General features: G+C 55.2%; 2 protein-coding genes and 1 long non-coding RNA gene across 3 annotated transcripts in view; 1 reads left to right on the plus strand and 2 right to left on the minus strand.

Moving 5' to 3' along the window:
- The window catches only part of LOC145529707 (uncharacterized), a 1,704,434-nt gene that overhangs the window by 1,607,882 nt on the left and 74,304 nt on the right, over positions 1-22,248 (plus strand). Inside the window, exons 203-205 of the long non-coding RNA XR_014071296.1 lie at positions 2,643-2,754; positions 10,284-10,395; positions 17,926-18,037. This is a non-coding gene — a long non-coding RNA (uncharacterized LOC145529707). The remainder of the gene's footprint in view (positions 1-2,642; positions 2,755-10,283; positions 10,396-17,925; positions 18,038-22,248) is intronic.
- Positions 3,613-9,747, minus strand: LOC145529563 (uncharacterized). The gene is made up of 3 exons (XM_081550146.1): positions 6,410-9,747; positions 5,698-6,010; positions 3,613-5,447 (listed from the first exon to the last, which is right to left on the minus strand). The coding sequence occupies exons 1-3, from the start codon at positions 6,644-6,646 to the stop codon at positions 4,819-4,821; spliced, it is 1,179 nt and encodes a 392-aa protein (XP_081406272.1). The 5' UTR covers positions 6,647-9,747; the 3' UTR covers positions 3,613-4,818.
- LOC145529528 (uncharacterized) lies at positions 12,436-17,499 on the minus strand. The gene is made up of 3 exons (XM_081550106.1): positions 14,051-17,499; positions 13,339-13,651; positions 12,436-13,088 (listed from the first exon to the last, which is right to left on the minus strand). Exons 1-3 carry the CDS (start codon positions 14,285-14,287, stop codon positions 12,460-12,462), a joined length of 1,179 nt encoding a protein of 392 aa, XP_081406232.1. The 5' UTR covers positions 14,288-17,499; the 3' UTR covers positions 12,436-12,459.

A 22,248-nucleotide genomic window follows, 5' to 3' on the forward strand; every position in this document is an offset into this window, starting at 1 on the left:
GTGCTGTGCATTCTTCGTCTCTTTCCATATGAACCCCTTCTCAGATACACCACTTGCAAGGAGTCTCTCATGTTCCGTTTCCTATCTTTTGCATCTGTGAATGCTTAGCTTCTCTGTTGTGAAGAGGTTCCATTGGATGGAAACCCATTGGTGTACTTCGTTTCCCTCTTTCCCTTACTTGAAGAGACCCATTTCTACCTCCGCCCAGCAAATGGCAAGGAGACTCTGATGTTAAGGAGCCTTTGACCTACGCTTCTTTCTAGCTATCTCAAGACATCAGTCTTTAGGGTGAGGTTTTTCCCCGATATTGAGGTGGTGTGAGATCAAAACCAATAGCGTTCTTCAGATGTAGCTGTCTGGTTTTCCCATGGCCATTTATTGAAGAGGCTTTCTTGTTCCCATTTGGATATTCTCCCCTTCTGTGTCAGAGATGAGTTGACCATGGATGCCGGGGTTTGTTTCTGGACCCTCAACTTTATTCCATCGATCTGGATCTGTGTGTGTTGTTGTATTCCCAATAGCATACTGTCCTGCTGCTGCCGCTGCGGCTAAGTCACTTCAGTCGTGTCTGACTCTGCGCGACCCCATGGCCTGCAGCCTACCAGGCTCCTCCGTCCAGGGCATTTTCCAGGCAAGAGTACTGGCGTGGGTCGCCATCGCCTTCTCCGATACGCTCCTGAGGATCCTAGTTTGGTCGTCTAATTTCCTTTCACACAACCTTGGATGTCCGTATCGGGGCTTTTTCGTCGGATTGTATTGACAATTTAGGCTCTTTTCTGTTTCCGTAACCCCTTTTGCAGTTCTTTGTTCGGTGCGACAATGCATTGGCATTTTGGGAGGAATAGCATCCAAGCTGTGGATTGCCTTGTGGGGCTGTGACATCATTTTCCCAATAGGAATTCTTTCAAGCCCTGAGCACAGCTTCTCTTTCCAGTGATTGGTGTGGGCTTGATCTTCCTTCTTCCATCTCTCGCCGTTTTGTGAGAACAGGTCCTTCCTTCCCTTCTGGGTTAGATGGACTCGTGGGTATCACTTCAGTGCATGGCATTGTCAGTGGGGGTGATAATTCCCTTCTCATTGGAAGACTTTGCTGTGAGTATTAGAAATGCAAGTGATTTCTCTTCCTCTTCCTCCCTGTCCATCTCTCAGAGCCACCGGGAAACAGAGGCCTCATCCAGGGTCACACAGGCCTGAGGGAGTGCAACTAGACTGTTGTTTCTTCAGGCCCTCCGTGCTGGACATCATCCGGGATACTCTGTGTGTGTCTTCCTCAGTCTGGTGTCCCTTCAGACCTTTCCCTAGTTTTCACAGGCTTGTTGTGTTGGTGTTCTTTGTCTGTTTGGAGACACATCCTTGAGAAGCTTTGTGTTTCCACTCATTCGTCTCGCGATGTATGACCTGTCTTTTGCTTTTGTAATGAGGTCTTTCCCACAGTAGATATCTTTGATTTTGCAAAGTCCACTGTATTCTCTGGGTTGTTTTGTGGACTGCCTTTTAGTTTTGTGTGTGAAGACTCAAAGCACGTGTCCGGTTTCTGCTCATTGTTCTTCTAGATTTGTGACAAGTTTTCATGGAAACTTTGTCTAGGGATAACTGGAAGTGAACTCGGTGTAAGGTGTCAAGTCTCCATCTCCATTCATGTCATGCCCTGCAGTTTCCAATTCCCTGTTCCTGAGTGGTTTTGGAGACCTTGTGGGAAGTTTGGTTGCATGGGAGTTTGCATTTCCACCTTGAGTAGATTCCCACTGTTCTGCCCTCAGGGACACTGTCAAGGGGGAGTGAGGAGCAGCCTGCACTTCCAGCAGTGACCACACGGTGGGGCGAGTGCTGCTCTCCCCTCTGGGAGCCCCAGGCCACAGGCATCCCAGTGAGGAGCCAGCTCTGTGCTCGGCTGAAAGGAGTTAGACTCTCAGGAGCCTCTGAGCCCTTGCCTTTGGATCACCCAGGGTGGGCATTTACTGTGACAGAAAAAAATTGCCCTGAATTCCATGGACGGAAGAGCCTGGCTGTGTAGAGTTCGTGAGTTGCTGTGAATCAGACACAACTGAGGACACAAAAACTCAATAGACTAAAACACTTTTGGGGGGTGGGGGGAGTGAAAGGGGGTGATGTGGGGTTTTTTTGTCGTATATAATAGCCAAGGGAAATCTAGTTTAAACCTAAATTCACATAGATGGGAAAGGTATAGCTCTCCGTCACCCTATTAAAAAAAAAAAAAAAACTACTTAACTTTTCTGAAAGTTTATTTAGTAGCTTCCTTGAGCAGTTCATTGTGAAGCATTTTTTTTTTTTTTCTGTGACATCGGCCTCATTAAAAAGTACGGTTTGCCTTTACTGGATAATTTTGTTCATTGGTTTGTTAGGGAATCTTGGTAATATTTGAGTTTCCTGGGGAGCATGGTCACATGACCTGGCCCTGGCCAATCGGTGCGTTCCACCTCCCTGGCCACTGTGATTGGCTCCGGACTGGGGCAGTGCCCAATCGGGGCCCAGGGCCGGGCCTCACGTTGGAAGCCAGGGGAAGACGAGCTCTCGTCCTGCTGGGGTAGGGGAAGGGGTGGGGCCGGGGGAGGTCAGGCTCCAGCAGTGGGAGGGGCTTGAGGTCCGCCTGCGGCAGTTGGTGACCTTCCTGCTCCCCTCAGGGCAGAGCCGCCGGCCTGAGAATGAGGGCGCTGCTGAGCCCAGGGGCTGGGATGGCCCGTTGCTGCTGTGGTCCCAGAGCTCCACCCGAGACCTGACGGAGGCCGTCTGCCCGTGAGTCCTCTCCCGCTTGTCTGTCAGCTTGTTTGAACCATGCTGGGTTTTCTGCCCAGCCGGCTAAGGGGAGTCCCTGGAAATGCAAGGGTGTGGGTTTTGGCAGACTTCAGGGAAGACATGCCAGATGAGCCTGGGAGACTCCAGCTTAATCTGGATTCAGGAGATATCTCTTCGGGCCAGCTAGTAATTGTAGGATAAGCCTAATGAGTCTTCACAGGATGAAGAGAGTAACGTGCCAAGGTAGCAATCGATGTCCTCATTCGAGAGGATGATGAAGCTGGTGCTCAGAGAAGGGGGGAACTTGGCCACAGCAAGGAGGTGTGCACCCAGACGGAACCCCCAGATCCGGCCATTTGAGCTCAGGGAGGCCACTGGTGTGGCTTGTCCCTGTGGCAGGGGCCGAGGCACGCAGCCCACCCTGATTCCTGCGGGGGCCTGACTTGGGAAGTGCCATCTGGTAGCTTTGAGACTCACCAAACCAAATTGCACTGGAGAGAGGAAGGACACCTTCCTTCATCCACCCCCCACCCCCGCCGGATTCCCACATACCCTGACCCCTTTCTCTGGATTTCGGAGCCATTTCCAGAGTCCCGCTCATATGACCTCATTCGAAGTGCACTGTGGACGAGCTGCCATCTGCAGCTGCTACCACAGCAGCCAAGGGCTTTAGCTCCCGAGTACCTCCCTTCCTTTGGAACTTGGGGGCCCTCTACTCCCCACTTGCACACCACAGACCTTTGCTGAGGATTGTGGGGACCCTCACTCAGTTTGCAGCACGTTGTAGCCATCCCTGTCCTCTCAATACCTCCCTTGCAACTCAGCTTGTGAGCTCCTTTGGAGCAGCGTGGCCCACCTGGCTGCAACGGCAGAGACACAGCTGACAGTGAAACAACAGCTTCGATCTGACAGCCGGAAAGCTCTGTCAAAAGGGACCTCCCTCTTCACACCGTAGAGGCTGTAGGAGCCGCCAGGGTTTGGGAACCAGTGCTGGGGCCAAAATGACTCCACAGCTGTTTTCCTTCCTGGGGAGGGTTCTGGCTCGAGTGGGAATGGCTCAAGTCTCCTAAGGTTCTGAAAGCCCACTGTGTGCAGATTCACGGTACACAGAGAGGAGAAGGTGGAGTCCTGCCCTGGAGGTGGTCACAGCTCACGGATGAGCCAGGCAGGCAGGCAGGCAGGCAGGGCATGAGAACACCTGGGCTGCCTTCATGAGTGAGTGGTGTGGGGGCAGAGGAAGAGAAGCCGGTCTGCTCCCTCATGTGGTGCCCAGGGCAGGTTGTCCCCAGAGGAAACCCTTACGACGGTGAGGACTCTCACTGCTGTTTCCCAAGGGGTTCCGTCGGTGCGTGTCTTCCCCGGAGCGGTCAGGCCGTCTCTAAAGTACACTGGCCATGGGCATTGCCTCTCCTTGGAACTTCCCATGTGTTTCTCTTTTGTATGGAACAGTGATTTTTCTAGAGGGGTTCTGGGCCACAAGGTTGTTGGGTCATTTGCTAGCCTTCTGTCGTGAAGAACGCTTTCCTGGGCGTTGGGGTGGTTTGTTGTTCCAGCTCCCTTTCTTGGCTTCTTTTGGGAGCTGGTGCAACAAGAGGAGCTCAGCCTCTGCCTTCTGGCTGAGATGTCACCCTTCAAACAGCAATGCCTGCCTGGAGATAATGATGGCATTTGCCAAAAGGGCTTCGTTTGGCACATGATATCTTGAAAGGACGTACACCGTCCTTTCAGCTATCAAAGGCTAGTTCAAATGACATAAAAATGAGAACTCTCCAATGGAGTCTTACAGTAGGTGGAGAGTCCGAAAAAAACTCCTTCAGTCATCTCACTGAGAGTCATTGATTGGGGACACCAAGAATATAGGAAGGAATGCAGAAAGAAAAGATGAAATTGTGGTCAGGATCGGGGGGAGGGATGAACAGGGCCTGCTTGCCTTGAACCCAGGCTTTGTTGGCGGGTGGGGCATAAAGATCGAACGGGTCTGAAACTACAGAGTGGTGATGGTAACACAGTATCACCAGAGTTACACAACAGTGTCCCAAATTGCAACAATGATGAAAAAGTTTACTAATCCCAACTTAACCAACAAAAATAGACGAAACCATACAAAAAGTAAAACATCACCAGAAAGGTGGAAACAAACCAAATGCAAAGCAGCTCAGGGGAAAGGAACTCCATGTCCCCTGGGGGCAGACCGAGTTGCCGGCGTCCACGGTGAGCAGACAGGGATGGAGGCTGCAGAGCCGACCGCTCCCCTGGACATGGTGTTTCCGGCAAGGGCTCTGGGTCTCTGTCCAGAGCGGGGGCTCGTTCTTCCTGCAGGGGCGGGTGAGTCATCGTCGGCGTCTGGGTGTTGCGCGGGAGCCAGGGCAGGCTCTCCCTGCCGAGGCGGTGACTCCTCCTCTGCCTCGGGTTCTCCTGCCAAAGCCCGAGCAGGTACAGGTGCACGTGGAGGTGGAGGTTCTGGCTGAGGGGGTGGGACATCAGTGCCTGGGGCTGGGGGTCCTGCAGGCACGGAAATCCGATCTGCCCGGTGTGCTGGCCAGTACCCAGCTGGCCTGGTGTCTCTGCGAGGGCAAGGCTCGGTTCTCCATCTGCCCTCGGTGGATCCCTGGGTCCTGCACCTGGAGCCACCACCTCTGTAGGCACAGGTCTGGGAAGTGGAGCCTGGTTCCAGTTGGAGGCCAGTGCTAGAGCTGGGGGAGAAGCAAAGTTTGCCCACAGACCAGCCTTGGCATGTGCGTATCCCGGGACAGAAAGCTTCCAAGAGATTCCGAAAGAATACCCAGGGTTGGATGTCTTTTGGGACTGAAGTGTGCAAGATGGGGGTGGGGGTGTGAGGCCAGCGCTTGCTGCAGGCCCAGCAGCATCTTTCGGGGACTCGTCCCTGTGTAGCTCAGCACCCCCTCCCCACACACTCCCGTGCACCAGCCCCAGCGTCCTTACCTCTGTGCTCTGGCGTGCTGGGCTCCAGGTCCTCCTGCTGCCTCAGAGGCCGGGGTTCTCGGGACTCTGGGTCGGAGCCGGGTGTGCTGAGCTCCGTGGCAGCCTCAGACTGGGCCGCCGGGTGTATCCTGGGCGGTGTCTCGGCAGCAGGCCTTCCCCGCCTCCGCTTCGCCCCCGGTGGGGCTGATGCCTCCGTGGGCACGCTCACCTGGAGCCTGCACTGGGCCTCACGGGCGGGGGGGTGGTGCTCCGACCCCTCCCTCCGGGAGGTGGACGGGGTGTCCCCGTCCTCGGCCTCATCACGTGGGAAGCTCTGCAACGACAGTGACCGTCAGCCAGCCGTGCTGGGAGTTTTCCGAGCTGGGCCTGGCCAGTGGAGCCGCTGCTTCTGCCTGCTCGAACTTCTCTTCCCAGAAGGGTCAGAGACGTGTGTCTGCTCAGATCCCCACCCGGGAGGAAAGAGACCCACCTGAGGGTGTGAGGTCAGCCTGGGCGGCCGGCCCTGCCCGCACTGTTCCCATCCCAGCCAGCCTGATCTCCCCTGGGGTGTGGACACAACTTGTCCGCAGGCTTCTGACCCCACATCCGCCTGGGCTTCCTTGAGGGAGACACACCCCGAGAAACCCGCATCCACACACACAGGCAAAGGACCCGGTGTTTCCGGGTGGCATGGGAGAGGTGGCCTGGCCCGGCCTGGGGCTCCCCGTGTTACCTTTCTGTTTCTCCGGGCAGAGGGCCAGAGGCCTCTCGGGGGTGCCCTGAGCCAACGTCGACAGGGTGCCCACGCACACTGCCTGTGAGCTCTCCTGAGGCCCCGGCCTCTGGGCAGGGGCAAACAGCAGAACATCCTGGCAGCAAGAGATCTGGCTGGGGGCTCCTCTCCGCTCTGGAGGCCTGGATACCCGGGTTGCGGGTTCTGTTGGGTTCTGTTGCCGGCAGGTGACATCATTTCCTGGGGTTCGTGCTGAGGTCCCTTCCCCAAAACTTCCCAAGGGAATCTCTGGGTTTCTGACTGCTCGACCACCCCCCTTAGGCCATGTGCAGGCACAGTGACAGCCACACAGCCCAGCCCACAGCCCTGGGGAGGCCTGGGTGCAGCCAGGGCCTGAGCTCCGAGGACCCCGCTGCTCTCAGACCAGGCTCCTTCTTCTCATAAGTGGTGTGGCCCTGGACAAGCATATGCCCCTCAGGGTTTCCCCAGTCTCTCCATCTGCAGAGTGGGGGTCATTCTCCCATCTGTTTCCTAGGTCTGTCGGCCTACGAGCAGCTCCATGCCTCTCCACCTGGGGCCGATATCACGTGGAGCTTGTGCGCTGAGACTTCAGAAAGAAAGACTCCATCCAGGGCTGACACAGCACAGAATGGGGCAGAACGAGGCCTGGATGCGCCGTGGTACCCAGGAAAAGGCACTGCCCCTCCTGACTGTTTTGAGACCCCACATCCAAGTTGGAGGCCCGAAAGGAAGACTCGAAGGTCTCCCTCTCTTATAGAAAAGAGTAGCCAACTTTCTGGTCCTCTGTTTCCATTGAGATTCTGTTCAAGTGTCCCAGCTCGGCTTCTGCGGGTGGCTGAGCTTCTAATGGCTCCCTGCGTTCTTGTCTTTTCCTCTCCAAACCTTCCGTCCTTTTCCCCCTTCTGGGGTGGATGGGCGCTGTCATTGCTTCTACCTTCGAGACAGATTGATGAAAAGTCTGGACCATCGACTCCTTTCCTCTCTTTGGTTCCGTGTCTCTCTCTGGCTGTGTCCCTCTCTTTTCCTTTCTCGATTCAGTCTGTGTCTTCCTCTTTCTCTCTCGTGTGTGGATGGATGGATGCTAGGAATGCACATGTATATGATTAGATGAGGGTTATGTTTTAGGGATGGGTTAGAGGGAGGGAAAGGCTTTAGGTCGGAGTTGGTCATGGGGGAAGGGTCAAGGGTGGTGGTGGTGTTTCTTGGAATCTGAGTGCTGTGCATTCTTCGTCTCTTTCCATATGAACCCCTTCTCAGATACACCACTTGCAAGGAGTCTCTCATGTTCCGTTTCCTATCTTTTGCATCTGTGAATGCTTAGCTTCTCTGTTGTGAAGAGGTTCCATTGGATGGAAACCCATTGGTGTACTTCGTTTCCCTCTTTCCCTTACTTGAAGAGACCCATTTCTACCTCCGCCCAGCAAATGGCAAGGAGACTCTGATGTTAAGGAGCCTTTGACCTACGCTTCTTTCTAGCTATCTCAAGACATCAGTCTTTAGGGTGAGGTTTTTCCCCGATATTGAGGTGGTGTGAGATCAAAACCAATAGCGTTCTTCAGATGTAGCTGTCTGGTTTTCCCATGGCCATTTATTGAAGAGGCTTTCTTGTTCCCATTTGGATATTCTCCCCTTCTGTGTCAGAGATGAGTTGACCATGGATGCCGGGGTTTGTTTCTGGACCCTCAACTTTATTCCATCGATCTGGATCTGTGTGTGTTGTTGTATTCCCAATAGCATACTGTCCTGCTGCTGCCGCTGCGGCTAAGTCACTTCAGTCGTGTCTGACTCTGCGCGACCCCATGGCCTGCAGCCTACCAGGCTCCTCCGTCCAGGGCATTTTCCAGGCAAGAGTACTGGCGTGGGTCGCCATCGCCTTCTCCGATACGCTCCTGAGGATCCTAGTTTGGTCGTCTAATTTCCTTTCACACAACCTTGGATGTCCGTATCGGGGCTTTTTCGTCGGATTGTATTGACAATTTAGGCTCTTTTCTGTTTCCGTAACCCCTTTTGCAGTTCTTTGTTCGGTGCGACAATGCATTGGCATTTTGGGAGGAATAGCATCCAAGCTGTGGATTGCCTTGTGGGGCTGTGACATCATTTTCCCAATAGGAATTCTTTCAAGCCCTGAGCACAGCTTCTCTTTCCAGTGATTGGTGTGGGCTTGATCTTCCTTCTTCCATCTCTCGCCGTTTTGTGAGAACAGGTCCTTCCTTCCCTTCTGGGTTAGATGGACTCGTGGGTATCACTTCAGTGCATGGCATTGTCAGTGGGGGTGATAATTCCCTTCTCATTGGAAGACTTTGCTGTGAGTATTAGAAATGCAAGTGATTTCTCTTCCCCTTCCTCCCTGTCCATCTCTCAGAGCCACCGGGAAACAGAGGCCTCATCCAGGGTCACACAGGCCTGAGGGAGTGCAACTAGACTGTTGTTTCTTCAGGCCCTCCGTGCTGGACATCATCCGGGATACTCTGTGTGTGTCTTCCTCAGTCTGGTGTCCCTTCAGACCTTTCCCTAGTTTTCACAGGCTTGTTGTGTTGGTGTTCTTTGTCTGTTTGGAGACACATCCTTGAGAAGCTTTGTGTTTCCACTCATTCGTCTCGCGATGTATGACCTGTCTTTTGCTTTTGTAATGAGGTCTTTCCCACAGTAGATATCTTTGATTTTGCAAAGTCCACTGTATTCTCTGGGTTGTTTTGTGGACTGCCTTTTAGTTTTGTGTGTGAAGACTCAAAGCACGTGTCCGGTTTCTGCTCATTGTTCTTCTAGATTTGTGACAAGTTTTCATGGAAACTTTGTCTAGGGATAACTGGAAGTGAACTCGGTGTAAGGTGTCAAGTCTCCATCTCCATTCATGTCATGCCCTGCAGTTTCCAATTCCCTGTTCCTGAGTGGTTTTGGAGACCTTGTGGGAAGTTTGGTTGCATGGGAGTTTGCATTTCCACCTTGAGTAGATTCCCACTGTTCTGCCCTCAGGGACACTGTCAAGGGGGAGTGAGGAGCAGCCTGCACTTCCAGCAGTGACCACATGGTGGGGCGAGTGCTGCTCTCCCCTCTGGGAGCCCCAGGCCACAGGCATCCCAGTGAGGAGCCAGCTCTGTGCTCGGCTGAAAGGAGTTAGACTCTCAGGAGCCTCTGAGCCCTTGCCTTTGGATCACCCAGGGTGGGCATTTACTGTGACAGAAAAAAATTGCCCTGAATTCCATGGACGGAAGAGCCTGGCTGTGTAGAGTTCGTGAGTTGCCGTGAATCAGACACAACTGAGGACACAAAAACTCAATAGACTAAAACACTTTTGGGGGGTGGGGGGAGTGAAAGGGGGTGATGTGGGGTTTTTTTGTCGTATATAATAGCCAAGGGAAATCTAGTTTAAACCTAAATTCACATAGATGGGAAAGGTATAGCTCTCCGTCACCCTATTAAAAAAAAAAAAAAACTACTTAACTTTTCTGAAAGTTTATTTAGTAGCTTCCTTGAGCAGTTCATTGTGAGGCATTTTTTTTTTTTTCTGTGACATCGGCCTCATTAAAAAGTACGGTTTGCCTTTACTGGATAATTTTGTTCATTGGTTTGTTAGGGAATCTTGGTAATATTTGAGTTTCCTGGGGAGCATGGTCACATGACCTGGCCCTGGCCAATCGGTGCGTTCCACCTCCCTGGCCACTGTGATTGGCTCCGGACTGGGGCAGTGCCCAATCGGGGCCCAGGGCCGGGCCTCACGTTGGAAGCCAGGGGAAGACGAGCTCTCGTCCTGCTGGGGTAGGGGAAGGGGTGGGGCCGGGGGAGGTCAGGCTCCAGCAGTGGGAGGGGCTTGAGGTCCGCCTGCGGCAGTTGGTGACCTTCCTGCTCCCCTCAGGGCAGAGCCGCCGGCCTGAGAATGAGGGCGCTGCTGAGCCCAGGGGCTGGGATGGCCCGTTGCTGCTGTGGTCCCAGAGCTCCACCCGAGACCTGACGGAGGCCGTCTGCCCGTGAGTCCTCTCCCGCTTGTCTGTCAGCTTGTTTGAACCATGCTGGGTTTTCTGCCCAGCCGGCTAAGGGGAGTCCCTGGAAATGCAAGGGTGTGGGTTTTGGCAGACTTCAGGGAAGACATGCCAGATGAGCCTGGGAGACTCCAGCTTAATCTGGATTCAGGAGATATCTCTTCGGGCCAGCTAGTAATTGTAGGATAAGCCTAATGAGTCTTCACAGGATGAAGAGAGTAACGTGCCAAGGTAGCAATCGATGTCCTCATTCGAGAGGATGATGAAGCTGGTGCTCAGAGAAGGGGGGAACTTGGCCACAGCAAGGAGGTGTGCACCCAGACGGAACCCCCAGATCCGGCCATTTGAGCTCAGGGAGGCCACTGGTGTGGCTTGTCCCTGTGGCAGGGGCCGAGGCACGCAGCCCACCCTGATTCCTGCGGGGGCCTGACTTGGGAAGTGCCATCTGGTAGCTTTGAGACTCACCAAACCAAATTGCACTGGAGAGAGGAAGGACACCTTCCTTCATCCACCCCCCACCCCCACCGGATTCCCACATACCCTGACCCCTTTCTCTGGATTTCGGAGCCATTTCCAGAGTCCCGCTCATATGACCTCATTCGAAGTGCACTGTGGACGAGCTGCCATCTGCAGCTGCTACCACAGCAGCCAAGGGCTTTATCTCCCGAGTACCTCCCTTCCTTTGGAACTTGGGGGCCCTCTACTCCCCACTTGCACACCACAGACCTTTGCTGAGGATTGTGGGGACCCTCACTCAGTTTGCAGCACGTTGTAGCCATCCCTGTCCTCTCAATACCTCCCTTGCAACTCAGCTTGTGAGCTCCTTTGGAGCAGCGTGGCCCACCTGGCTGCAACGGCAGAGACACAGCTGACAGTGAAACAACAGCTTCGATCTGACAGCCGGAAAGCTCTGTCAAAAGGGACCTCCCTCTTCACACCGTAGAGGCTGTAGGAGCCGCCAGGGTTTGGGAACCAGTGCTGGGGCCAAAATGACTCCACAGCTGTTTTCCTTCCTGGGGAGGGTTCTGGCTCGAGTGGGAATGGCTCAAGTCTCCTAAGGTTCTGAAAGCCCACTGTGTGCAGATTCACGGTACACAGAGAGGAGAAGGTGGAGTCCTGCCCTGGAGGTGGTCACAGCTCACGGATGAGCCAGGCAGGCAGGCAGGCAGGCAGGGCATGAGAACACCTGAGCTGCCTTCATGAGTGAGTGGTGTGGGGGCAGAGGAAGAGAAGCCGGTCTGCTCCCTCATGTGGTGCCCAGGGCAGGTTGTCCCCAGAGGAAACCCTTACGACGGTGAGGACTCTCACTGCTGTTTCCCAAGGGGTTCCGTCGGTGCGTGTCTTCCCCGGAGCGGTCAGGCCGTCTCTAAAGTACACTGGCCATGGGCATTGCCTCTCCTTGGAACTTCCCATGTGTTTCTCTTTTGTATGGAACAGTGATTTTTCTAGAGGGGTTCTGGGCCACAAGGTTGTTGGGTCATTTGCTAGCCTTCTGTCGTGAAGAACGCTTTCCTGGGCGTTGGGGTGGTTTGTTGTTCCAGCTCCCTTTCTTGGCTTCTTTTGGGAGCTGGTGCAACAAGAGGAGCTCAGCCTCTGCCTTCTGGCTGAGATGTCACCCTTCAAACAGCAATGCCTGCCTGGAGATAATGATGGCATTTGCCAAAAGGGCTTCGTTTGGCACATGATATCTTGAAAGGACGTACACCGTCCTTTCAGCTATCAAAGGCTAGTTCAAATGACATAAAAATGAGAACTCTCCAATGGAGTCTTACAGTAGGTGGAGAGTCCGAAAAAAACTCCTTCAGTCATCTCACTGAGAGTCATTGATTGGGGACACCAAGAATATAGGAAGGAATGCAGAAAGAAAAGATGAAATTGTGGTCAGGATCGGGGGGAGGGATGAACAGGGCCTGCTTGCCTTGAACCCAGGCTTTGTTGGCGGGTGGGGCATAAAGATCGAACGGGTCTGAAACTACAGAGTGGTGATGGTAACACAGTATCACCAGAGTTACACAACAGTGTCCCAAATTGCAACAATGATGAAAAAGTTTACTAATCCCAACTTAACCAACAAAAATAGACGAAACCATACAAAAAGTAAAACATCACCAGAAAGGTGGAAACAAACCAAATGCAAAGCAGCTCAGGGGAAAGGAACTCCATGTCCCCTGGGGGCAGACCGAGTTGCCGGCGTCCACGGTGAGCAGACAGGGATGGAGGCTGCAGAGCCGACCGCTCCCCTGGACATGGTGTTTCCGGCAAGGGCTCTGGGTCTCTGTCCAGAGCGGGGGCTCGTTCTTCCTGCAGGGGCGGGTGAGTCATCGTCGGCGTCTGGGTGTTGCGCGGGAGCCAGGGCAGGCTCTCCCTGCCGAGGCGGTGACTCCTCCTCTGCCTCGGGTTCTCCTGCCAAAGCCCGAGCAGGTACAGGTGCACGTGGAGGTGGAGGTTCTGGCTGAGGGGGTGGGACATCAGTGCCTGGGGCTGGGGGTCCTGCAGGCACGGAAATCCGATCTGCCCGGTGTGCTGGCCAGTACCCAGCTGGCCTGGTGTCTCTGCGAGGGCAAGGCTCGGTTCTCCATCTGCCCTCGGTGGATCCCTGGGTCCTGCACCTGGAGCCACCACCTCTGTAGGCACAGGTCTGGGAAGTGGAGCCTGGTTCCAGTTGGAGGCCAGTGCTAGAGCTGGGGGAGAAGCAAAGTTTGCCCACAGACCAGCCTTGGCATGTGCGTATCCCGGGACAGAAAGCTTCCAAGAGATTCCGAAAGAATACCCAGGGTTGGATGTCTTTTGGGACTGAAGTGTGCAAGATGGGGGTGGGGGTGTGAGGCCAGCGCTTGCTGCAGGCCCAGCAGCATCTTTCGGGGACTCGTCCCTGTGTAGCTCAGCACCCCCTCCCCACACACTCCCGTGCACCAGCCCCAGCGTCCTTACCTCTGTGCTCTGGCGTGCTGGGCTCCAGGTCCTCCTGCTGCCTCAGAGGCCGGGGTTCTCGGGACTCTGGGTCGGAGCCGGGTGTGCTGAGCTCCGTGGCAGCCTCAGACTGGGCCGCCGGGTGTATCCTGGGCGGTGTCTCGGCAGCAGGCCTTCCCCGCCTCCGCTTCGCCCCCGGTGGGGCTGATGCCTCCGTGGGCACGCTCACCTGGAGCCTGCACTGGGCCTCACGGGCGGGGGGTTGGTGCTCCGACCCCTCCCTCCGGGAGGTGGACGGGGTGTCCCCGTCCTCGGCCTCATCACGTGGGAAGCTCTGCAACGACAGTGACCGTCAGCCAGCCGTGCTGGGAGTTTTCCGAGCTGGGCCTGGCCAGTGGAGCCGCTGCTTCTGCCTGCTCGAACTTCTCTTCCCAGAAGGGTCAGAGACGTGTGTCTGCTCAGATCCCCACCCGGGAGGAAAGAGACCCACCTGAGGGTGTGAGGTCAGCCTGGGCGGCCGGCCCTGCCCGCACTGTTCCCATCCCAGCCAGCCTGATCTCCCCTGGGGTGTGGACACAACTTGTCCGCAGGCTTCTGACCCCACATCCGCCTGGGCTTCCTTGAGGGAGACACACCCCGAGAAACCCGCATCCACACACACAGGCAAAGGACCCGGTGTTTCCGGGTGGCATGGGAGAGGTGGCCTGGCCCGGCCTGGGGCTCCCCGTGTTACCTTTCTGTTTCTCCGGGCAGAGGGCCAGAGGCCTCTCGGGGGTGCCCTGAGCCAACGTCGACAGGGTGCCCACGCACACTGCCTGTGAGCTCTCCTGAGGCCCCGGCCTCTGGGCAGGGGCAAACAGCAGAACATCCTGGCAGCAAGAGATCTGGCTGGGGGCTCCTCTCCGCTCTGGAGGCCTGGATACCCGGGTTGCGGGTTCTGTTGGGTTCTGTTGCCGGCAGGTGACATCATTTCCTGGGGTTCGTGCTGAGGTCCCTTCCCCAAAACTTCCCAAGGGAATCTCTGGGTTTCTGACTGCTCGACCACCCCCCTTAGGCCATGTGCAGGCACAGTGACAGCCACACAGCCCAGCCCACAGCCCTGGGGAGGCCTGGGTGCAGCCAGGGCCTGAGCTCCGAGGACCCCGCTGCTCTCAGACCAGGCTCCTTCTTCTCATAAGTGGTGTGGCCCTGGACAAGCATATGCCCCTCAGGGTTTCCCCAGTCTCTCCATCTGCAGAGTGGGGGTCATTCTCCCATCTGTTTCCTAGGTCTGTCGGCCTACGAGCAGCTCCATGCCTCTCCACCTGGGGCCGATATCACGTGGAGCTTGTGCGCTGAGACTTCAGAAAGAAAGACTCCATCCAGGGCTGACACAGCACAGAATGGGGCAGAACGAGGCCTGGATGCGCCGTGGTACCCAGGAAAAGGCACTGCCCCTCCTGACTGTTTTGAGACCCCACATCCAAGTTGGAGGCCCGAAAGGAAGACTCGAAGGTCTCCCTCTCTTATAGAAAAGAGTAGCCAACTTTCTGGTCCTCTGTTTCCATTGAGATTCTGTTCAAGTGTCCCAGCTCGGCTTCTGCGGGTGGCTGAGCTTCTAATGGCTCCCTGCGTTCTTGTCTTTTCCTCTCCAAACCTTCCGTCCTTTTCCCCCTTCTGGGGTGGATGGGCGCTGTCATTGCTTCTACCTTCGAGACAGATTGATGAAAAGTCTGGACCATCGACTCCTTTCCTCTCTTTGGTTCCGTGTCTCTCTCTGGCTGTGTCCCTCTCTTTTCCTTTCTCGATTCAGTCTGTGTCTTCCTCTTTCTCTCTCGTGTGTGGATGGATGGATGCTAGGAATGCACATGTATATGATTAGATGAGGGTTATGTTTTAGGGATGGGTTAGAGGGAGAGAAAGGCTTTAGGTCGGAGTTGGTCATGGGGGAAGGGTCAAGGGTGGTGGTGGTGTTTCTTGGAATCTGAGTGCTGTGCATTCTTCGTCTCTTTCCATATGAACCCCTTCTCAGATACACCACTTGCAAGGAGTCTCTCATGTTCCGTTTCCTATCTTTTGCATGTGTGAATGCTTAGCTTCTCTGTTGTGAAGAGGTTCCATTGGATGGAAACCCATTGGTGTACTTCGTTTCCCTCTTTCCCTTACTTGAAGAGACCCATTTCTACCTCCGCCCAGCAAATGGCAAGGAGACTCTGATGTTAAGGAGCCTTTGACCTACGCTTCTTTCTAGCTATCTCAAGACATCAGTCTTTAGGGTGAGGTTTTTCCCCGATATTGAGGTGGTGTGAGATCAAAACCAATAGCGTTCTTCAGATGTAGCTGTCTGGTTTTCCCATGGCCATTTATTGAAGAGGCTTTCTTGTTCCCATTTGGATATTCTCCCCTTCTGTGTCAGAGATGAGTTGACCATGGATGCCGGGGTTTGTTTCTGGACCCTCAACTTTATTCCATCGATCTGGATCTGTGTGTGTTGTTGTATTCCCAATAGCATACTGTCCTGCTGCTGCCGCTGCGGCTAAGTCACTTCAGTCGTGTCTGACTCTGCGCGACCCCATGGCCTGCAGCCTACCAGGCTCCTCCGTCCAGGGCATTTTCCAGGCAAGAGTACTGGCGTGGGTCGCCATCGCCTTCTCCGATACGCTCCTGAGGATCCTAGTTTGGTCGTCTAATTTCCTTTCACACAACCTTGGATGTCCATATCGGGGCTTTTTCGTCGGATTGTATTGACAATTTAGGCTCTTTTCTGTTTCCGTAACCCCTTTTGCAGTTCTTTGTTCGGTGCGACAATGCATTGGCATTTTGGGAGGAATAGCATCCAAGCTGTGGATTGCCTTGTGGGGCTGTGACATCATTTTCCCAATAGGAATTCTTTCAAGCCCTGAGCACAGCTTCTCTTTCCAGTGATTGGTGTGGGCTTGATCTTCCTTCTTCCATCTCTCGCCGTTTTGTGAGAACAGGTCCTTCCTTCCCTTCTGGGTTAGATGGACTCGTGGGTATCACTTCAGTGCATGGCATTGTCAGTGGGGGTGATAATTCCCTTCTCATTGGAAGACTTTGCTGTGAGTATTAGAAATGCAAGTGATTTCTCTTCCCCTTCCTCCCTGTCCATCTCTCAGAGCCACCGGGAAACAGAGGCCTCATCCAGGGTCACACAGGCCTGAGGGAGTGCAACTAGACTGTTGTTTCTTCAGGCCCTCCGTGCTGGACATCATCCGGGATACTCTGTGTGTGTCTTCCTCAGTCTGGTGTCCCTTCAGACCTTTCCCTAGTTTTCACAGGCTTGTTGTGTTGGTGTTCTTTGTCTGTTTGGAGACACATCCTTGAGAAGCTTTGTGTTTCCACTCATTCGTCTCGCGATGTATGACCTGTCTTTTGCTTTTGTAATGAGGTCTTTCCCACAGTAGATATCTTTGATTTTGCAAAGTCCACTGTATTCTCTGGGTTGTTTTGTGGACTGCCTTTTAGTTTTGTGTGTGAAGACTCAAAGCACGTGTCCGGTTTCTGCTCATTGTTCTTCTAGATTTGTGACAAGTTTTCATGGAAACTTTGTCTAGGGATAACTGGAAGTGAACTCGGTGTAAGGTGTCAAGTCTCCATCTCCATTCATGTCATGCCCTGCAGTTTCCAATTCCCTGTTCCTGAGTGGTTTTGGAGACCTTGTGGGAAGTTTGGTTGCATGGGAGTTTGCATTTCCACCTTGAGTAGATTCCCACTGTTCTGCCCTCAGGGACACTGTCAAGGGGGAGTGAGGAGCAGCCTGCACTTCCAGCAGTGACCACACGGTGGGGCGAGTGCTGCTCTCCCCTCTGGGAGCCCCAGGCCACAGGCATCCCAGTGAGGAGCCAGCTCTGTGCTCGGCTGAAAGGAGTTAGACTCTCAGGAGCCTCTGAGCCCTTGCCTTTGGATCACCCAGGGTGGGCATTTACTGTGACAGAAAAAAATTGCCCTGAATTCCATGGACGGAAGAGCCTGGCTGTGTAGAGTTCGTGAGTTGCCGTGAATCAGACACAACTGAGGACACAAAAACTCAATAGACTAAAACACTTTTGGGGGGTGGGGGGAGTGAAAGGGGGTGATGTGGGGTTTTTTTGTCGTATATAATAGCCAAGGGAAATCTAGTTTAAACCTAAATTCACATAGATGGGAAAGGTATAGCTCTCCGTCACCCTATTAAAAAAAAAAAAAAACTACTTAACTTTTCTGAAAGTTTATTTAGTAGCTTCCTTGAGCAGTTCATTGTGAAGCATTTTTTTTTTTTTTCTGTGACATCGGCCTCATTAAAAAGTACGGTTTGCCTTTACTGGATAATTTTGTTCATTGGTTTGTTAGGGAATCTTGGTAATATTTGAGTTTCCTGGGGAGCATGGTCACATGACCTGGCCCTGGCCAATCGGTGCGTTCCACCTCCCTGGCCACTGTGATTGGCTCCGGACTGGGGCAGTGCCCAATCGGGGCCCAGGGCCGGGCCTCACGTTGGAAGCCAGGGGAAGACGAGCTCTCGTCCTGCTGGGGTAGGGGAAGGGGTGGGGCCGGGGGAGGTCAGGCTCCAGCAGTGGGAGGGGCTTGAGGTCCGCCTGCGGCAGTTGGTGACCTTCCTGCTCCCCTCAGGGCAGAGCCGCCGGCCTGAGAATGAGGGCGCTGCTGAGCCCAGGGGCTGGGATGGCCCGTTGCTGCTGTGGTCCCAGAGCTCCACCCGAGAACTGACGGAGGCCGTCTGCCCGTGAGTCCTCTCCCGCTTGTCTGTCAGCTTGTTTGAACCATGCTGGGTTTTCTGCCCAGCCGGCTAAGGGGAATCCCTGGAAATGCAAGGGTGTGGGTTTTGGCAGACTTCAGGGAAGACATGCCAGATGAGCCTGGGAGACTCCAGCTTAATCTGGATTCAGGAGATATCTCTTCGGGCCAGCTAGTAATTGTAGGATAAGCCTAATGAGTCTTCACAGGATGAAGAGAGTAACGTGCCAAGGTAGCAATCGATGTCCTCATTCGAGAGGATGATGAAGCTGGTGCTCAGAGAAGGGGGGAACTTGGCCACAGCCAGGAGGTGTGCACCCAGACGGAACCCCCAGATCCGGCCATTTGAGCTCAGGGAGGCCACTGGTGTGGCTTGTCCCTGTGGCAGGGGCCGAGGCACGCAGCCCACCCTGATTCCTGCGGGGGCCTGACTTGGGAAGTGCCATCTGGTAGCTTTGAGACTCACCAAACCAAATTGCACTGGAGAGAGGAAGGACACCTTCCTTCATCCACCCCCCACCCCCGCCGGATTCCCACATACCCTGACCCCTTTCTCTGGATTTCGGAGCCATTTCCAGAGTCCCGCTCATATGACCTCATTCGAAGTGCACTGTGGACGAGCTGCCATCTGCAGCTGCTACCACAGCAGCCAAGGGCTTTATCTCCCGAGTACCTCCCTTCCTTTGGAACTTGGGGGCCCTCTACTCCCCACTTGCACACCACAGACCTTTGCTGAGGATTGTGGGGACCCTCACTCAGTTTGCAGCACGTTGTAGCCATCCCTGTCCTCTCAATACCTCCCTTGCAACTCAGCTTGTGAGCTCCTTTGGAGCAGCGTGGCCCACCTGGCTGCAACGGCAGAGACACAGCTGACAGTGAAACAACAGCTTCGATCTGACAGCCGGAAAGCTCTGTCAAAAGGGACCTCCCTCTTCACACCGTAGAGGCTGTAGGAGCCGCCAGGGTTTGGGAACCAGTGCTGGGGCCAAAATGACTCCACAGCAGTTTTCCTTCCTGGGGAGGGTTCTGGCTCGAGTGGGAATGGCTCAAGTCTCCTAAGGTTCTGAAAGCCCCCTGTGTGCAGATTCACGTTACACAGAGAGGAGAAGGTGGAGTCCTGCCCTGGAGGTGGTCACAGCTCACGGATGAGCCAGGCAGGCAGGCAGGCAGGCAGGGCATGAGAACACCTGAGCTGCCTTCATGAGTGAGTGGTGTGGGGGCAGAGGAAGAGAAGCCGGTCTGCTCCCTCATGTGGTGCCCAGGGCAGGTTGTCCCCAGAGGAAACCCTTACGACGGTGAGGACTCTCACTGCTGTTTCCCAAGGGGTTCCGACGGTGCGTGTCTTCCCCGGAGCGGTCAGGCCGTCTCTAAAGTACACTGGCCATGGGCATTGCCTCTCCTTGGAACTTCCCATGTGTTTCTCTTTTGTGTGGAACAGTGATTTTTCTAGAGGGGTTCTGGGCCACAAGGTTGTTGGGTCATTTGCTAGCCTTCTGTCGTGAAGAACGCTTTCCTGGGCGTTGGGGTGGTTTGTTGTTCCAGCTCCCTTTCTTGGCTTCTTTTGGGAGCTGGTGCAACAAGAGGAGCTCAGCCTCTGCCTTCTGGCTGAGATGTCACCCTTCAAACAGCAATGCCTGCCTGGAGATAATGATGGCATTTGCCAAAAGGGCTTCGTTTGGCACATGATATCTTGAAAGGACGTACACCGTCCTTTCAGCTATCAAAGGCTAGTTCAAATGACATAAAAATGAGAACTCTCCAATGGAGTCTTACAGTAGGTGGAGAGTCCGAAAAAAAACTCCTTCAGTCATTTCACTGAGAGTCATTGATTGGGGACACCAAGAATATAGGAATGAATGCAGAAAGAAAAGATGAAATTGTGGTCAGGATCGGGGGGAGGGATGAACAGGGCCTGCTTGCCTTGAACCCAGGCTTTGTTGGCGGGTGGGGCATAAAGATCGAACGGGTCTGAAACTACAGAGTGGTGATGGTAACACAGTATCACCAGAGTTACACAACAGTGTCCCAAATTGCAACAATGATGAAAAAGTTTACTAATCCCAACTTAACCAACAAAAATAGACGAAACCATACAAAAAGTAAAACATCACCAGAAAGGTGGAAACAAACCAAATGCAAAGCAGCTCAGGGGAAAGGAACTCCATGTCCCCTGGGGGCAGACCGAGTTGCCGGCGCCCACGGTGAGCAGACAGGGATGGAGGCTGCAGAGCCGACCGCTCCCCTGGACATGGTGTTTCCGGCAAGGGCTCTGGGTCTCTGTCCAGAGCGGGGGCTCGTTCTTGCTGCAGGGGCGGGTGAGTCATCGTCGGCGTCTGGGTGTTGCGCGGGAGCCAGGGCAGGCTCTCCCTGCCGAGGCGGTGACTCCTCCTCTGCCTCGGGTTCTCCTGCCAAAGCCCGAGCAGGTACAGGTGCACGTGGAGGTGGAGGTTCTGGCTGAGGGGGTGGGACATCAGTGCCTGGGGCTGGGGGTCCTGCAGGCACGGAAATCCGATCTGCCCGGTGTGCTGGCCAGTACCCAGCTGGCCTGGTGTCTCTGCGAGGGCAAGGCTCGGTTCTCCATCTGCCCTCGGTGGATCCCTGTGTCCTGCACCTGGAGCCACCACCTCTGTAGGCACAGGTCTGGGAAGTGGAGCCTGTTTCCAGTTGGAGGCCAGTGCTAGAGCTGGGGGAGAAGCAAAGTTTGCCCACAGACCAGCCTTGGCATGTGCGTATCCCGGGACAGAAAGCTTCCAAGAGATTCCGAAAGAATACCCAGGGTTGGATGTCTTTTGGGACTGAAGTGTGCAAGATGGGGGTGGGGGTGTGAGGCCAGCGCTTGCTGCAGGCCCAGCAGCATCTTTCGGGGACTCGTCCCTGTGTAGCTCAGCACCCCCTCCCCACACACTCCCGTGCACCAGCCCCAGCGTCCTTACCTCTGTGCTCTGGCGTGCTGGGCTCCAGGTCCTCCTGCTGCCTCAGAGGCCGGGGTTCTCGGGACTCTGGGTCGGAGCCGGGTGTGCTGAGCTCCGTGGCAGCCTCAGACTGGGCCGCCGGGTGTATCCTGGGCGGTGTCTCGGCAGCAGGCCTTCCCCGCCTCCGCTTCGCCCCCGGTGGGGCTGATGCCTCCGTGGGCACGCTCACCTGGAGCCTGCACTGGGCCTCACGGGCGGGGGGTTGGTGCTCCGACCCCTCCCTCCGGGAGGTGGACGGGGTGTCCCCGTCCTCGGCCTCATCACGTGGGAAGCTCTGCAACGACAGTGACCGTCAGCCAGCCGTGCTGGGAGTTTTCCGAGCTGGGCCTGGCCAGTGGAGCCGCTGCTTCTGCCTGCTCGAACTTCTCTTCACAGAAGGGTCAGAGACGTGTGTCTGCTCAGATCCCCACCCGGGAGGAAAGAGACCCACCTGAGGGTGTGAGGTCAGCCTGGGCGGCCGGACCTGCCCGCACTGTTCCCATCCCAGCCAGCCTGATCTCCCCTGGGGTGTGGACACAACTTGTCCGCAGGCTTCTGACTCCACATCCGCCTGGACTTCCTTGAGGGAGACACACCCCGAGAAACCCGCATCCACACACACAGGCAAAGGACCCGGTGTTTCCGGGTGGCATGGGAGAGGTGGCCTGGCCCGGCCTGGGGCTCCCCGTGTTACCTTTCTGTTTCTCCGGGCAGAGGGCCAGAGGCCTCTCGGGGGTGCCCTGAGCCAACGTCGACAGGGTGTCCACGCACACTGCCTGTGAGCTCTCCTGAGGCCCCGGCCTCTGGGCAGGGGCAAACAGCAGAACATCCTGGCAGCAAGAGATCTGGCTGGGGGCTCCTCTCCGCTCTGGAGGCCTGGATACCCGGGTTGCGGGTTCTGTTGGGTTCTGTTGCCGGCAGGTGACATCATTTCCTGGGGTTCGTGCGGAGGTCCCTTCCCCAAAACTTCCCAAGGGAATCTCTGGGTTTCTGACTGCTCGACCACCCCCCTTAGGCCATGTGCAGGCACATTGACAGCCACACAGCCCAGCCCACAGCCCTGGGGAGGCCTGGGTGCAGCCAGGGCCTGAGCTCCGAGGACCCCGCTGCTCTCAGACCAGGCTCCTTCTTCTCATAAGTGGTGTGGCCCTGGACAAGCATATGCCCCTCAGGGTTTCCCCAGTCTCTCCATCTGCAGAGTGGGGGTCATTCTCCCATCTGTTTCCTAGGTCTGTCGGCCTACGAGCAG

This window comes from Giraffa tippelskirchi, chromosome 12, assembly GCF_054371585.1.
Source record: "Giraffa tippelskirchi isolate mGirTip1 chromosome 12, T2T-mGirTip1v1.2.pri, whole genome shotgun sequence".
NCBI classification, from domain to species: Eukaryota; Metazoa; Chordata; class Mammalia; order Artiodactyla; family Giraffidae; genus Giraffa; species Giraffa tippelskirchi.

Excerpts from the sequence above, each read along its gene's own strand:
- LOC145529528 (XM_081550106.1), bottom strand. The coding sequence starts at position 14,287 with ATGATGTCACCTGCCGGCAACAGAACCCAACAGAACCCGCAACCCGGG. Across the intron at positions 13,652-14,050 it reads CTGCCCGGAGAAACAGAAAG|AGCTTCCCACGTGATGAGGC; the intron begins GTAACACGGGGA and ends CTGTCGTTGCAG. Across the intron at positions 13,089-13,338 it reads CAGCACGCCAGAGCACAGAG|CTCTAGCACTGGCCTCCAAC; the intron begins GTAAGGACGCTG and ends CTTCTCCCCCAG.
- LOC145529563 (XM_081550146.1), bottom strand. The coding sequence starts at position 6,646 with ATGATGTCACCTGCCGGCAACAGAACCCAACAGAACCCGCAACCCGGG. Across the intron at positions 6,011-6,409 it reads CTGCCCGGAGAAACAGAAAG|AGCTTCCCACGTGATGAGGC; the intron begins GTAACACGGGGA and ends CTGTCGTTGCAG. Across the intron at positions 5,448-5,697 it reads CAGCACGCCAGAGCACAGAG|CTCTAGCACTGGCCTCCAAC; the intron begins GTAAGGACGCTG and ends CTTCTCCCCCAG.